Here is a 17313-nt window from a genome sequence, read left to right on the forward strand (position 1 = left end):
CCCAATGCATGTTGGATTGGACAGGTTTCACTGTATTCACAATACTATCCTTCTTATATGTATACAAATACAGTTGAACTTCGGTATCTTGAACACTGATATCTCAAATACCATGGATATGTCGAAGTGATTTTGAAGTCCCAAACACTTATTCTTTGAGTATTTTACCCTCAATATCTCAAATCCTCGGATATCTTGAACTTTTTTCTCTGTCCCATTGAGTTCGAGATAATGAGGTTTGACTGTATATGTATGTTAAAAAAGATGATGAATTTTTGAAAGCTAAAGCAGAATTAGTATTGAATCCTTTATACTATGTGGCAAACTTTGTTGATTTTGGCTGACTGATTCTTGAGAAGAAATCAAACAAACGTAATCAAAGACCACAAAGCTCACCTTAACACTTGTTATGTATCAGTAAGGCAAGTATTACCGGGTACATCAAATGAATGTTCTAGATGTCTGAATTGCTGGACCCATCATCCATGCAAGTAAAATCACAGGCTTAGAGTTACTTGGGAATGGACCTGCTCCAAAAACTTTAAGCTGGTCACTCATCCAGAAAATGTACATCAGCTCCAGCATCTGAAGCAAGTCTAGCATTATGCAACCCTAGATCACCATCTGTACAAGTCTGATCCAGGTATGGCTTGTAGTCACTTGGAAATGGACCTGCTCCTAAAAGTTTAGCCTGGTCACTCTTCCAGAATTTGTAGGTCATATCTAGTATATGAAGCAAGACTGGCAGTTTGCATCCCTATAGATCCTACATCATCTATGCAAGTTTACATCATCTATCCAGGTAGGGCTTATAATTACATGTACTTGTGAATAGACCTATTCCAATAAAATCTTTAACCTTTAACCATCTGAATGTACTAGTAGGTTACATCCAGCATTTAAAACAAATCTGTTAGCGTGCATAGTTAGATGCCTCATTTCAAGTCTGGTTCAGGATGGTCTATGCTTATTTGGCAATGGACTTGATGCTGATGCGAGGGTATAGCACAAGCTGATCTCAACAAGTCATTTGTGAAAAATGGTACATGTATTATGGATGAAAACCAAGAATAGCTCATTTGAGCTTTCAGCTCAGGTGAGCTGAAAAAAGTATATTAATTTCATTGCACACTATATCTGAATTAATTCATCTTGAAAGTAAGTCTTACCCATTTGTAAAGTAACAAAGTCCCTACGGAAAACACAGAGCTACTGTATACAGGGAAAATTTCGCCCCCGTTTTATTTTCACCCCCTTCGCCCTTCTCATAGGTGGGCGAATTTAAAGGGGGCGAATTCAAAGAACATAGTATAATTCCTTTAACAGAACAGCAACTGGGCGAATTTTAAACGGGGCAAAATTGTTTGCAAGAGTGAAAGGGCGAAAATAAGACGGGGCGAAAATAACCCTGTATACAGTATTTAAAATGTTTTATAACATATTAAAGGACCACTTCCTAATAATGATGGCTAGAAAAAGTATACAATGAAATTTAAAAAAAAACATCAATAAAGCTGGCCTCATCTTGCCTTTTTTTTTTTTTTTTTTAAAAATTAACTTTCATATTACATAAATTCAAAAAAACAGATGAAGTTTGGATTAATACATTCATTAAACACATATAGGCTAATGAGCCTGGCACTTACCTCTATGGCTCACTGGCACATGCAAGATTGTTCATACTGATATATGGATTCATGTTTATGCATCTGCTTCATATTCTGCATAAGATTATGAACATTTAATATGTTAACATGTATGTACATTAATGTACAGGATGTATCGCTATATACTATCTTCTAGGATTAGATAGTGTTCTTTCCTTTTCTTCTTTCCTTGATCTTATCTCAATTGTTTGATGGCTTTATAAATCTATGAATAACTTCTAAATTAACATACAATAATCAGAAATTACATAGCTCACCTCCACAAATTTTACCTATGCAATAGGCATTTAAGATACTAACAATTTCTACACAATGCATGTTTATAGTCAAGTTACTTATTACAACCTTTCATTAAACATCTTTAAATAAATATCCATCATAAACATAACCATCCTTAGCAAGGTGGTTAGTATATGATACATGTATGTCTCTTGCATCATATATGCAATTTTGGATTTGACTAGGTAATGGATCAGCTTTGAAAGCTTGAACCTATGACATTAAGGTCAGATGCAGAAACAATATGTAGATAGAATGAACTTTATGATGTATTATCCAATAAATTTTGGTCCTGATAAGGTTTATATCTACACAGACAGGACTTGCTTCAAAAATTTGAGTTTGTCACTGATCTGGTATACATGTATATAGGTCAGATGCAGCACCCTTACAAATAAGTCTGAAAGTATGCATCCTTAGATGCATCATCCACACAAGTTTGATTCAGGTAGGTTTATGGTACATGTATTTAGCTCCTGTAAAAAGTTTAGCCTGCATGGTCATCGATTTGGAAAATATGTCACATACAGCAAACTAAGATATTATCAACCAATCAAGTTTGGTCTAAGTAATACTATCAATTACTTAGGAAAGAAAGAATTTCAACCTGGGACACCTGCAGCAAAACCCAACCAGGTTGTATACTATAACTTTTGACTCATACCCAAACTTTTCTTAAATGGACTAAAAAATTTGAGGGTCCCCCCCCCCTTTTTTTTTTTTTTTTTTATTTCTGGACAATATGTAAAAATTTGAAATTCTAAAGTTTTATCTTCAGATTGTTGTAAATATATGTTAAATTTTCACCCAAAATACATGCATATTATCTTATTTATCTGAATGTTTCTCACCTGGATTATACTAGAAAATTATTTCCCAATTTTCTAAAAAAATTCTAGTAGGAAGGACTTCATTGCACCTAAAAAAAAAAAGGAAATGATTAAATCATGGTTACAGGTAAACAGGATTTATGTTACTAAAATTAAATTTCATGACTAAGTCACAAAACTTTCCTGGCTGCCTTATACTATCTACCTTATACATGTACCTAATGGTTTAATATTTTAGTCTAGAATATACCTACCCTACTCTGCTTCCTTTAGTTAGATGATCTTGCAAGAATTAACAGTTACTTTTGCCATTTAATTCAATATAAGTACATTTATCCCTTACAGAAGGTATACCATCCTATGTGATAAGAGGCTTAGTGATATATTAGCTATTAATGGGTACCTTCATCTTGATAAATAACTTTTTCTAATGAGAACCTCATCAGTGTTTTGACATTAGATTTAATCAAGGCACAGAACCCCGTGACAATTCAATCTAAGACTGCCACACACCTTATATCTGATTAGTCCCAGTTATCATACCTGTCAAACGAAGACCATTTTATAGCAGCACGGTCCTTTATCAAGACAACTGAAGTAAATTAGAGATTGTCACAAAAAGGAATAATTTATTGCTAATGATGTTGAATAATAATGGCATGCAGTCAGACGAAGCATTAGGACTAAACCATTCTCTCAGATCAATGCAATCAATTGGGCCCACTGTGGTTGCATGGTGGCCCAAGACTCATTACATTCTCCAGTCTTTATCAAGAAGGGTCATGTTGCCTGAATCAATGCAAAAGAACTGCCAACATCAATCTAGATTCTACACTTTCTCCATAAGTGATTGCTTCTTTTGCCAGAAATTATCAGGAATAAAACTTCTTCTGTACAGTGAATAAGAGAGTGAAGGAAAAAAATCAAAACATTAAAAACCAAAACAACAATTAGCAGTCAATTTCATTTGATTTTATCCCCCACTTATTAGGAATTAATGAACCCTTAAAAATCTTTTTGATACTATAATAATTACTGTTTCTTCTTGATTAACTTGAGTTCATATGTATAAATTTCAGCCTTCTAAAACTGCAGTGAATCCATTCAAAAGAATTTATAATAGTAAAGTTAAATACCAATGTTTAGCAAAAGTCTTATCTTTTGTGTTCAAACAATTCTAGTACATTTTCTTGAAGATTGAATCAAGAATGGAATTTAAATAATACATCTGGCAATGAGTTAGATATCTTAGTTATAGAAAAAAATGCTAAAACATTATACTAGCCAGATTGCATATATTTACGATTCTATAAAATGAAATCTGACTATGATCAGTCCTATATATTTTCTAATAAATGAAAAATTAAGATGGACATATTTCCCTGAAAAAAACATGTAAAGGTTTTCAATCAATATATAAGTTGATATTCAAAGTACATGAATTGCATCCTTATTTATGTACATATATATTATAATACAAAAAATTCACAGAAGATAGTTATGATAAGTTGAATATTATTTTAATATATGTATATCAAATAAGTCATCCACAAATGGACACAACAAAGATGAATATGTTTAAATTTTCAATAATGAGGTCAAATATCAAGGTCAACAAATCATAATGTTTTTCATTTACTTAGTTTGAATGAAGATTGTACTCAAATACATCACCCACAATAAAGCTTAATGCAGTGCTATACATGTATATATATTTAACAAAATCATAGAAAGATGAACATTGCATACAGACATCGATCATCAATCCATAGATCAGAATGCAGCAATCTGTTTAAAATCAGATCCTTTGATCCACTCACATACATCGCTCACTACACAAGGTGTGTAGTGATCTACATGAGTGGATCAAAGGATCTGATTTTAATCAGATTGAGAATGCAGTAAAATCAATTATATTTGTTGGAGTTTAATTTTCGTTCTTGTTGTATCCAAATGCAAATAACTGCTGTAAAAATTCAATTTATGTTCTTGAAAATTTAAATAAACTGTTGCAAAGTTTACTGACAAATCAATTAGTCTATAGTAGTTATATACAAAATCATGGGTGTCATGTGCAATGGTGCATAGCTAATCCCTAACAGGCCTCTACAGTGGTAAAAACTAAAATTCACAGATATTCAGGCAACAATGTGTATATACAAGCAGTAATAGATTCTTAGCTGTGAAAAACTGCTACCTTGTGTTTACAGCTAGCTATCACAGTTTTGGACTACCATATTCGACACAATGGACCTACAATCTTGAAGCTGATTAATTTTATCCCTGTTAAAAAATGAAATTTGGTACAAGAAAAGGTGTTTACTGGAATTGAACCTTCAAATTTTTAAATCTTGATGATATTTACATTCAAGATGTTTACCAGATATTTTTCATTCAATAGGTTTCTGGCAATTCAATCTCTGATTTTTGATACACCCCAAATTTTCTTGCTAACAAGGATGAATGAGTCTGTGGATCGTGCAGTTTTTGACAAAGTCGTGTCCCAAATAATTTTGCTGTGTCTATTACACAAATTCTTGAGTTAATGAGAACCTTTGGTTACACCGAGAAGCATTTAATCATAAAGCTTTGAGAATTGCATTTCCGTTCTTCAGTAAATATCAAGTCTGCATTAAACTATACTGTTTTTTCCCCCAATTATTGAGCAACACACAGCTCTTTTTCAATTTGTCAGAACACAATATGATGCTATGGAAAGACAGACAACTCCAAGAGTACACACAAGTTAACTATCTTCATTTATAAGTTTAAATTTTCTTTCTCCTCTCATTAAAAGTTTATTTTTCCCTAAACATTCTGAAGGTATGGAAAACTAGTAAAATACTATTCTTGCATTTCTGTACTTTGAACTCTATAGATGTGTTTCACTGATTTCAAATTTTGAAACATTTTTATTATTGCTTCATGAATGAGTATGAATAAAAATTCATCAAATATACAAAACAGCTCAAGTTTTCATAAAACACATATTCATTCAACAAGTGCACTCTTAATATTTATTATAATACAATGAGTATGCATGTGCAAATATTTTTATGATACATGTACTAAATACTCGACCAGTTTCTATGCAATTCTTCAAGGATCTCACCAAAACTACCGTTCAGCAAAACCCAGTTAAAGTGATTTTTTAAAAAATTTTCTTCTAACTTAAATGGCAATGTCTTAATTGGTTTTGATGAATGAAAAAAGGAAAGGAATGATGCACCTATACTTCCCAAGAGTAGGGCTGGGATGACATATCGATAATATCGATTCAATTTGAGGATGATATGCATACGTATGAAGAAATATCGAAATATCGCCCAAAAAATTCTGACCTATGTTTTTCTTATGTTTACTTAACATTTTGGGTTTAATATATAAAAAATATGCTTAATATAAATATAAAATACATAATAATTAACACCACTTGTGTAAAATAGAGTTTTACAACAGATATACAACTTCTTTGAATAATTTATTCTTATTTGTGAAAAATTGTTTTGTTCATTTCAATACAAAAAAAAAAAAAAAAAAGAATTTATGACCAATTAAACATATCGTGATACATATCATATCGTGGCTCAAATATTGGGATATGTATCAATATAGATAAAGATGTATTGTCCCAGCCTTAGTCAAGAGCAAACCTGCGGGATGATGATGCTGGTGTACATGTGCCTTTTAACTAGATGGATGGAAAACTACACAAACCTGGGGAGAAATCTACATTTAGATTATTTTATGATTTGAAAATAACTGTCAACCCTTACAGCAATACTTTCCCTAAGTGCTTGTGAAAGAAAAAAGCAAATCTTTAAAAAAAAAATGCATCCTATAGTTTGGGGAGGCTGTTGAAAAATCCAGTAGCCTAGCCAGGCAGTGTTTACCTCATTGGATTTCACAACATATAATTTTCAATCACACAATACTCATATCCTAAGCATCATGAAATCTGAACAAAAACAGGGTTTTTTTATCCATTCTCCTGGCTTTGGATATGAGTAAGATCACTTCACTAAATAGCTAAAAATGTACACACACTAACACTTCTTAATAAAATTAGCAGAGGTACAACCCAATCCCAATATTAATAGACGATTTGGGATGCATACGTGGAATTATCACTTCAATCTTATCTACAGGTAAAATATCAAAAATTTATGTCATTATGTTGTACTTTTATCAACGGATATACATGTATAAACTCTGATAAACTGATAAGGTCCAGCTTTCTCCCTTAATAATTATTCTGCATGCTTTTTAACTTATATAAATATACTGAACATTTGATATATTTTAATAAAAATATTTTTGGGAACACTATCATACGTAAGGGACACAAATACATCCGTCTATTTACCATGAGAATCCAAATCCTGACGGCAAGCAAAAAAGCTATACTTCAAATAGGAAACGCCTCAGTGAAAGTAAAAGAGAAAATAAATACGGAGCAAGACGAAAAGTCAGATATTCCAAAAAAAATCCCAGTTTTCTCAATTTTGAAAACCAAATTTCAATTAAAATACGTTGTAAACTAGGCTATATCGAACAATTTATTGTAATATTATAAAGTTTATCTTGACTCAGCAATTATTCTAGCTAAAGATTTTAAATTATCACTTACTAAAAATAGCTAGGACATCCAGGGAATTCCCAAAATCCTAATTAAAGTGACTTACAGCGATTTTTTCCGGCTTTCGACTGGTATATATGTAAGTATTTTTTGCATTTTACCCATTGCATCTCTGAAGCTACAAAGTAATATTCCTATCTTTGCAAACAATGACACGTACAGCTACAAGGTATAGTGAACATTATTTTGGTTTGGGCGACCTAGATTTCTCAGTGCAGTTTACTTTACATGTAAATTTATGCAAGCCATGTATTTCACTTCCTTGCATTTTCATTTTATGTTCTACGAAAAAAGGGAGGCTTTTTTATTCCACAATATTAAATGTCTCGAAGTACTTGAATAAAGGACTGGATTACATACACTATTGCATATTTCGCTTGAATCCCATTGCTAAATATAACGTATATTCTAGTACTTCAAATTCAATAATTTTAATATTGTCGTTGATGTCAACCATTACTGTATATGTAAAAATTATTGTTCTACATCATCCTTGATAATTTGCCAATTTATTAATACACTAATAAATTCGCCAAATTAATATACCTATGCACATATTTTTAGATGTAAAATTTTTCTTGATGTAGAAAATATCAAAAAATGGATTCAACACCTACAAAATCCAAAAATCCCGAAGAAAATTTCAACAGCTTGGAAACGGATTGTCCCTTCCAAACTCCAGGAGCAAATCGCGAAGACTCTGGATTTTTCTCGGAATCATTTAAAGAAAGTTTTCCCGAAAAAGGAGACAAAAGAGGTCTTCTGAAAGATATAGCAGAGCTTGAGGAAAACATGGAATGTGTTGGTATTAAAGACGATAGAGACGCCCAGGGAATGATGAAGCCTGAAGAAAGCAAGCTGTCAGTAGAATTGGTTATGTCTATTTTAGAACAGGATAGAGACGGGGATACACAACTCCATATGGCAATTATTCAGGAAATGGACATCGTTGCAATGACCATGATCTATTTGATTTCTAACATTGACCCAGAATTGTTAGATACTCCTAACTTGTTGTTGCAGACACCTTTACACTTGGCAGTTATCATAAGATCTCTTGAGCTGGTTGAATATCTTCTCCAGTCTGGAGCCGATGCAGGGTCACGTGATCTCCAAGGAAATACACCTTTACATATTGCTTGTCATTATGGGTATGACGATCTAGTTCTTAGTTTCCTTACGTGTTCTAATGACAGACAAAATACTTTCAATTTGATCAAAGGAATAAATGACAGAAACTATGATGGTCAAACATGTCTTCATCTTTCAACATTCCATACAAGTCTTCCTGTTATCAAACTTTTAACGACGTTTGGTGCAGACGTTAACGCACGTGACGGAAAAAGCGGAAAAACAATATTACACTACGCTGCGGATAACGGAAATACAATTTTACTGGATTACATCTTGCAGCTACCAGGTGTTGACGTAAATTGTCGAACATATTCTGGTCAGACTCCCTCAGCACTGGCAAGAGGAAGGGGTCATCTCGATATTTTATCTTCTCTGAGGAGGTATGGCGGGAAAGAATATGACAATTTTGAGGACACTTAACGGTCTTTGGTGAAGGTTTACAGAGATAAAACTATAAATTCAAAAGCTTAAAAAATACATTTTGAAGGTTTCATTGATAGTCATGATAGAATCGCACTACATTGTAACACCAACCAGAGACATTTTAAACTGATGTCAAAATAAAAGTAGAATGGTGTTTTTGAAAAAAAAAAATCATATAAAGGTTCATTGACCTTCTGAGAAAGGAGCTAACTCTCAGTGTGATATATGACTGATTTTCCTTTATAGGTTGTAAATGTGTGCATCATAATTATAGAATAAACTTATTTTGGAAAATTATCATCCATTAAGCAAAAGTTTATCCGAGTGAACAGAAGTTCACTCGAACGAGTACATTTAAAATTTTTAAAACATGTTTTCCATTTAAAGAGTAGTACATCTCCGTATATACATGTATGGGGAGACTATATTAATGTATTTACAAGAATGATCTCTTTCTGGTTAAAATTACTTGCCTCGAATTCTTCAGAAAATTTAAGTTTGTTTTGTATAAATATTTATCTTCTCAAAGTAGATTTATGGTTAGATTCTATTTACATGTACAATATGTTTTAACTTCTTTTCCAACATTTGGCATGAACAAAGTTCCGGTGTCAGGAATTGGGTTCTTCGGGGCTGCTGTTAAGCAAAGATTAAGCGACTAATTTATCCAAAAATGGCACAGTGCGTGATTTAAATAATCATCAAATTTACAAATTTTTCAAGAGTGATTTTGGACTTGCAAAATATTTGAGTATTTTACCAAGTAAACTTCAAAAAATACTGATAAAATTTAGAACTGGTAAAGAGTCAAATATTCCATTGGATGAAAGACTGTGTACACTATGTAATTCAGGGCAAAGAGCAGACGAATTTCATTTCATTTTAGAATGTAAAACATTGAGAAGTATTTGAAATAATCTTTTACACCCCTGATTTTGTAAAACGCCAAATACACTAAGTTTTCTAAAATATGTCAACCACAAATTTCGAATCGTTAAAAAACCTTTGTACATGTATATTCATATCTAAAATAAATGACATTGTCTGCCTCCATAATTTATACATTCTCATTCCTTTCCTTTCTGTTCTCATTGAATGTTTGTTACTACATGTATATATTTTATGCATATGTATATGCCTATCATTTATTGTATCATATACATGTATTTTAATTTTTTTTTCACAACGGAACTATTACGACTTAATTATATACTGTACCTCATTTACCACTGATTGTTGATGTGAATATAATAAATGAACTTGAACTTCGTGATGAGCCTTAAGAATATATAATACAAACAAAGAAAAAAAAAACTGATACATTTACTAGTATATATAAAACTTGAGAAGAAGCTCACTCGCCGTGATGATATTCACATACATATTAGTATGAATCATTATTTGTCAGTTTCAAAATTGTCATTAAATCTTCTAAAGCTTAAATAGAAAAGTTTTCTTTACTACTGAATATTTTGCAGATTGATAGGTAAAATTACCATGCACTTAAAAATAATTTTGAATATATCTAACAGCCAGTTTTTTTTTCTGTTTTATTATAGGTGTTTTATTATTTGTATAACATGGGGGTATTTTAGATTGAAAGCCACAATCTTTAACGAGAATAGTAAAAATGCGGAAGATTTCTGTCCAGGTGTTTTTGTTTAAATTTACCTCAAAAAGGAAGTTTGGTAAGAACTAACAAAGGAGAGAGAGAGAGAGAGAAAAAAAATCCGGGATTTAAAAGGGGATAAACTATAAACTATAGATGCATCAAATAATTTCTTTCTTTTTTTTTTTTTAATTTGGATAACTAATGAACTCTATATTGCCATGTTGACACAAGAGTCATATGCCCATTTAATTTATGATAAATATTCATTTCCAGAAAAATTCACGTGTCACAAGGTTTCATTATACCTAATTATCTCATGAGGTGTGTTGCAGATATATATCTATTTACAGAGTGAATGAGATTACAGTCATATGAATACATAAAACAGTTATGACGTAATATAAAACAATCGCATGTTATAGAATAACATATATACTGTATGTATTAATTTATTACTATCTTTAAAATTGAGCACAATTTTTGTTCTGTAAACATACTTCTAATTTGAAAGTCTAAAAATAAGATGATCAAAACAACACGAGATTAATATTCAAATAAAAATGATGAATGATATGTCGAAATAGGTGTAAATAAAAGAAGAAATAGGTAAACATGTATTTAATTTCCTAACGTGAGAGCCATCATGTAAGAGTATTCAGGGATGTAGAGTCTTTAATCATTCTACAAGTTCACAAATGGATGTTTTACTTTAATATTTTTCATTGTACAATATATACTGACATAAGCAATAAAAATAGACTTACGATAAATTTTATATTTTGCTATGAAAACATCTTCAATGAAATACTGTCACAATTACATGTTCTAAAGATAGTAGTTTTTCGTGGAACTTATTAACTTTCGGAAAACCATCCATGTAAGAAATTCTTTGAAACTTTTGCGGAAGAAAGTAAAGAAAACACAAGTAATTAAAGTAAATTAATCCCTTATCATAAGAATACATCTACACAGTCATAAATGTAAAGATTGATCACTGAACTATATCTTCTCATTTCAATTAATCCTTTAAAGCGAGGAAGGAACTGTACAGTGTGTATAATCGTATTTATCCTTCCAAAGTATATATGTAGGTCTATATTTTGAAATTTACCTGGAACTGATTTAAAAGAAAATGTCTATGAAAAATGCAAATTTATATATATCACTACATATACATGCAAACATGCACATATCCAAAAGCAACTAAATCGAAATTCTCATTTTCATACATTATACAGTGCAATTAAATCAAATTACAACAATAAAAACTTCGAAAATTTTGTTTACGATATCCTTGTTACATCAGGTATATTTATATCGAAATCCTTCATGGATTGCTTAAAAATAGAATATTATGAATACGAATATATAATATTAAATATTATATTATAGATTTATCAAATTCCTTCGAAGTTTTTAAAGATAAAGGCTCGGCCAGTTACGAATTACAACATTCTTGATTTAAAAAAAAAAATCACATGAACTCATTAGACATTCTAGCTTACATGTAGTAACCGCTAAGTGAAACGGAACATCATAAATAGGCCAATACATGTATTTCAAACTTACATGTATATAAATTGTTTCTAATAATAGTTAAAATTGTTTCCATTTTCTTCAACGCATCATATATTACTCAGTGACCTTAACCCCTGCCTTTCAAATCCAACTGAACAATTCTACGTGCATGTATAAATGTATATATAAAATTCTAAGACTGAGTAAATCAGATCAAAATTATTAATATATTTATACATATCGTTCATTTTGATACATGATCATAAAATTTTTAATGACATTATATTCATTTTTCTAAATAATTGTAGTTAAAATTGTGATTTAATAAATGCAATGGATAAATTTAAAAAAACAAAAAAAAAAAAAAAAAAAAAAAAAAAAAAAAAAACCAACAACAACAACAAAAAAGGATTTTAATAAATAGAAGTCTCTGGCTAGACTGTAGCTCTACTGGTTTGTATTTTTTAAGAAAGGAAGAGAAAAGTAGCACTTGGACTTGAAAATATGCAAAAGCAATGAATTAGAATAATGATCCTTGGTTTAGTCTTGAAATCAAAAACCGATATAAAGACTAATGTATAATTGTGTAGTCTACTTGTTTGCAAATTTAATATCAAATTAAGACCAAAAAAAAAAACTGTAGGAGGAGTAGCGTTTTAAAAGTATTTCACAAAAAATTCTATTTTCAATAAGACAACACACCGTACATCGAAATCAAAACCGATGCTCAGAATTATAAATCTAGTGTAGTCTACTTCTTGTGTGCCAAGTTTTGTTGAAAATGGAGGAAAACTGTAGGATTAAATTCGTTATATCAATTTCGAGAATTCGTTATAACGAATCGAATTTGTTATAAAAAATTTCTTGTATTTGTTATATCTATTTCGTATATTTGTTATAATGAATTAAACACGTTTTAAAGAATTTTAAAACTTGTTATTACTAATTAAATTCGTTGAAACGAATTTTTAAATTTGTTATAACTAATTTAATTCGTTTTAACAAATTCAGCAATTCGTTATATCGAATCCATATATAATTTACCATAGTACCATAATTGTTGAATTTGATTAATGAATTTAATTCGTTATTATAAATTTTAGAATTTGTTAAAACGAATTTAATTTGTAATAACAAATTTTAAAATTCGTTATGACATTTTTTTTGAATAACAAATTCAGAAAAATTGTTATAACAAATTTAATTCGTTGTAACGAATTAAATTCGTTTTAACAAATTCTAAAATTATAACGAATTAAATTTGTTATAAAAAATTTGACAATTCGTTATATCGATTTTGAAACAATTTTGTGATAGGTCCTAAATTGGCTTCCGTACCTTACTCTTCAGATTAACATAAGATTTCCATATCTGGTTGAAGGCCGATTTTTATACAAGGGTTTTTTGGTAAAAGCTCTCATGAAGAAATGACACAATTCACTAAGAATGCACTGTAAATGAGTACTTATATTGCTGATATCACGGACAAACTGAACGTAATCATCCCTGATATTTGTGTGTCCTAGATATATAACTATTTCTATAGTTCTTCTAGATATGAACGATTATAAAATACAGAAAACTATGATGTTCTTTAGATCGAACAAGGTGTTAGTCACAATGAAGTCTATGAAGACGTTATCTATACTGCTGTTGTTTCTAACGTTTTATGACGTCAGTTCTTCACTTCCAAACTCGGGTAAGAGTTTTTGTATTGTATGTTAATACTCACACTGTCCATAGGATAATTGATTGATTGATTGTATATTGTTTTACGTCCCATTCGGGAATTTTTCACTCAAATAGAGACGTCACCATAAACCGGTGAAGGGCTTCAAATTTTGACCTTTACTCGGCACTCAGGGCCATTGAGCAGTGAGGGATCTTTATCGTACCAACGTCTGCCGTGACACGGTTTTTAAGGTCTCATCCAAAGGACCAGCAACTTTCACTTCAAAGTGCCGAGCGCATGGCAAAGGAACAGTTGCTACCCATTTTTTATCGACTTAGGTCAGTCGCGGCCGAGATTCGAATCACGACCTCCCGATCACGGAGCGAGCGTCCATAGGATAAGGAAAGTCTTTCTGAAAAAAGTATGTACATTGAAAGGAAAAACAACCTATAAATTGAAAATTAATTTTTGCTGAAAATTTGTTTTATATTATATTATATTACATATTATATTATATTATATTATATTATATTATATTATATTATATTATATCATATTATATTATATTATATTATATTATATTATATTATATTATATTATATTATATTATATTATATTATATTATATTATATTATATTATATTTCAAAACGCACTTTCAGCCAAGACTTTAGTCAATTCTTTTAAAATTACCATTCTTTATACTCATATTATACAATTATTACTGTTACGATGATTTAGACACCTGAGGAGTACAATATTCACCGAGCCTAAAGGGCGAGGTGAATATTGTACTTCTAAGGTGTCTAAATCATCATATTGACCTCAAAAAACAGCAATAACTGTTTTATTATATGATTATCTATTTTTGGTCCAATGTAGAATAAATAATTCCTTATATTGACCTGGAAATAATTCCTTATATTGACCTGGAAGGTCACGTGCATATCAATATAACGTAGTATTTTTCTAACATTGTTGGATCTCAGCCAATAAGAGAGATGGGAATTATTCAATCATATAATAAATCATCAATATTTACATTCACAGGAAATTTGTGGCTGCAGATCTGTAACTCGCTGGTCTAAAAAAAATTGGGATGGACGACCAGAGAGCTACAGTGCCACCCATTGAAAAAAGTGTACATTTATTGCGCACAAAAAAATGGAAATTTGCTCCTTTATTTCTTCTGAAAAACAATACCCATTAAAAAAACCTAGTGGTCAGCTTCTTCAAATAAATCCATGCCTTGAATCTTTACTAAATAATGATGCAAAATTGAAACTTTGTTGTTCTTTAGAAAAATGAATATACTTTGGAATTATCATTGTTTGTGGATGACCAATGTTCGTGGATTTCGTGGGTCACCCTTACCCACGATTTTTCACTCCCCCCCCCCCCCCCCCACGAACGTTTATTTTGTAAACGTATTAATTCATTGAGTTTACGTATAAAGGAGTAACTCACAAAATAAAAATAAAGTAAGTAAAATTTTGCTTGTCCACGAACATTGACCTCCACGAATTAAAATGATTGCACAATATCTCTTGTCCAATGTTTCTTGAGAAGGAATGTTTGAAACTTTGACAGACAGATAATTAAATTATTTACAGAAGAAAGACATAAATGTTAATTAGAAAAACTTACGCAAGTTCCAAATGAAGAAAAACATTAACTTAATAATATTGAACAAGGGCACCGCAAAGCGGAACATCCCCTCTCAAAAGAGTACATTTTTCAGAGGCAGTTAAGTACAACATAATCATTACTCACATCAAAACAAAACTAAACGGTTGTTTGTAAAAACAGGATGAAACAAAATTCTTATACCCCCCAGCTTTCACTGAAAGTGGGGGTTATTAATTTGGGTCTATCATTCTGTGTGTGTGTAACACTTTTTGGACGATATCTTAAAAAGCTTTTACGGTTTTGCAATGAAATTTTATAAGACAACTCCCTATGACCAAAGGGAGACCCCTATTGATTTTGAGGTCAAAGATCATAGTAAAAAAAAATCGCATCTCGCATAAAATGGTTTTCTGGTGATAACTCTAGGTCTTATTTGAGGTTTTGCAATCAAATTTTATACCTTTAGTCAATGTGACTATTATTGATTTTGAGGTCTAAAGGTAAAAGATTAAGGTCAGATATTTATATATTGCATACATACATTGACCTTTGTTTATTCGCTTGCTGCATATTTTTTTCCAGTTCTTTCAGCCTTTTTTTAAGGTCACCTGAGTCACTCAGGTGACCTATTGCTATCCGTTTTGTCTGTCGTCGTTCTTCATGCGTTAACATTTGAACATTTTCATCTTCTTCTCTGAAACCGCTTAACCAATTCCAACCAATTTTGACATATACGAGAAGCATCTAGGGATGAAGGGGAACAAAAATTGTGAATTTCATGGTCCCTGCCCCCCGGGGCCTGAAGGATTGGACTATAATCATAAAAACTAATGCAATCTTTAAAAATCTTCTTTACTTCTGGACATCTAGCAATCAAACAGTTGGCATGATTGTAATAAGCATCGAAATCTCTACCAAAATTGTGAAATTCATGGCCCCAGGGTCGGGAGTTCTGGTACTAGGACGGGGCTATATAAATCACATAGTGAAAATCTTCTTCTATGCTCCTGAGTATTAAACAAGTTAACTAAGTGCATAGTTATGATGAGCAAGAGTGCCTCTTCCAAAAGTGTGAATTTTATGGCCCCTGGGTCAGGTGTTCTTGTGTTAGGGCGGGGCTCTTTTGATTATATAATCAAAATGTAGTAATTCTTTGAAATCTTCTTCCATGCTCCTGGGTATTATGCAAACAAACTAAGATTAGGATGAGCAAGGGTGCCTCTTCCAAAATTATGAGTGTATGGTCCCTGGATCAGGGTTCTGGTGTTAGGGCGGGGCTTTATTGATTATATAGTGAAAATGCATTGATTCTTTGAAAACCTTCTCGGCTCCTTGGTATTATGTAAACAAACAAAGTGCATAGTTATGATAAGCAAGGGTGTCTCTTCCAAAAATGTGACATTCATGGTCCCAGGGTCGGGGGTTCTGGTAAAGGGGAAGGGGGCTCTATTGATTATAAAGTGAAAATGCATTTCTTTGAAAATATTCTGCTCCTGGTTATAAAGCAAAGAAGCTAAGTGTATTGCTATGATGAGCAAGGGTGCTCTTCTTCCAGAAATGTATTTCATGGCCCCTGGGTCAGATTTTCTGGTGTAAGGGTGGGGATCTACTGATTATGTAGTAAATGCAATTAATTCAATTATAAATAATCTTGTCCAGTCCTGGGGTTTATATCTCTCAACTGATACGCAAGAGCATTCTCTACGTATGAACAATTTCTAAATCGAGGTAAGTTATTGACAAGCAAGTTGATGAAACAAGAATATCAACAGTCTCGTTTAAAGTTATCATTTAGTAAGTTTTATGGTCGATACAGTGACCTTGTCAGCAAGTACAATCTATCATTAAGTCAAATGCTGACTGACTTTTCTCATATTAGTTGTTAGACCATTATTTACACACTGAATTGTCG

The 17313-nt window shown here is 31.5% G+C and overlaps 2 protein-coding genes across 4 annotated transcripts in view; one reads left to right on the forward strand and one right to left on the reverse strand.

Annotated features, from left to right (window-relative positions):
- LOC133180935 (complexin-like) overlaps positions 1-2874 on the reverse strand; it is a 40845-nt gene extending 37971 nt beyond the window's left edge. For all 3 annotated transcript variants that reach the window (XM_061315401.1, XM_061315399.1, XM_061315398.1), the window contains exons 1-2: positions 2798-2874; positions 1647-1721 (exon numbers count right to left, since the gene is read on the reverse strand). The gene's annotated coding sequence lies outside the window, so the exon portion shown is untranslated. The remainder of the gene's footprint in view (positions 1-1646; positions 1722-2797) is intronic.
- Positions 2875-8002: 5128 nt separating this feature from the next.
- Positions 8003-9008, forward strand: LOC133181265 (NF-kappa-B inhibitor alpha-like). Its single transcript, XM_061315796.1, has one exon. The coding sequence runs from the start codon at positions 8016-8018 to the stop codon at positions 8967-8969; it is 954 nt and encodes a 317-aa protein (XP_061171780.1). The 5' UTR covers positions 8003-8015; the 3' UTR covers positions 8970-9008.
- Positions 9009-17313: the final 8305 nt, after the last annotated feature.

Source organism: Saccostrea echinata, unplaced genomic scaffold, assembly GCF_033153115.1.
Source record: "Saccostrea echinata isolate AGI-Se365-2 ecotype Australia unplaced genomic scaffold, CSIRO_AGI_Sech_v1 ptg000008l, whole genome shotgun sequence".
NCBI classification, from domain to species: domain Eukaryota; kingdom Metazoa; phylum Mollusca; class Bivalvia; order Ostreida; family Ostreidae; genus Saccostrea; species Saccostrea echinata.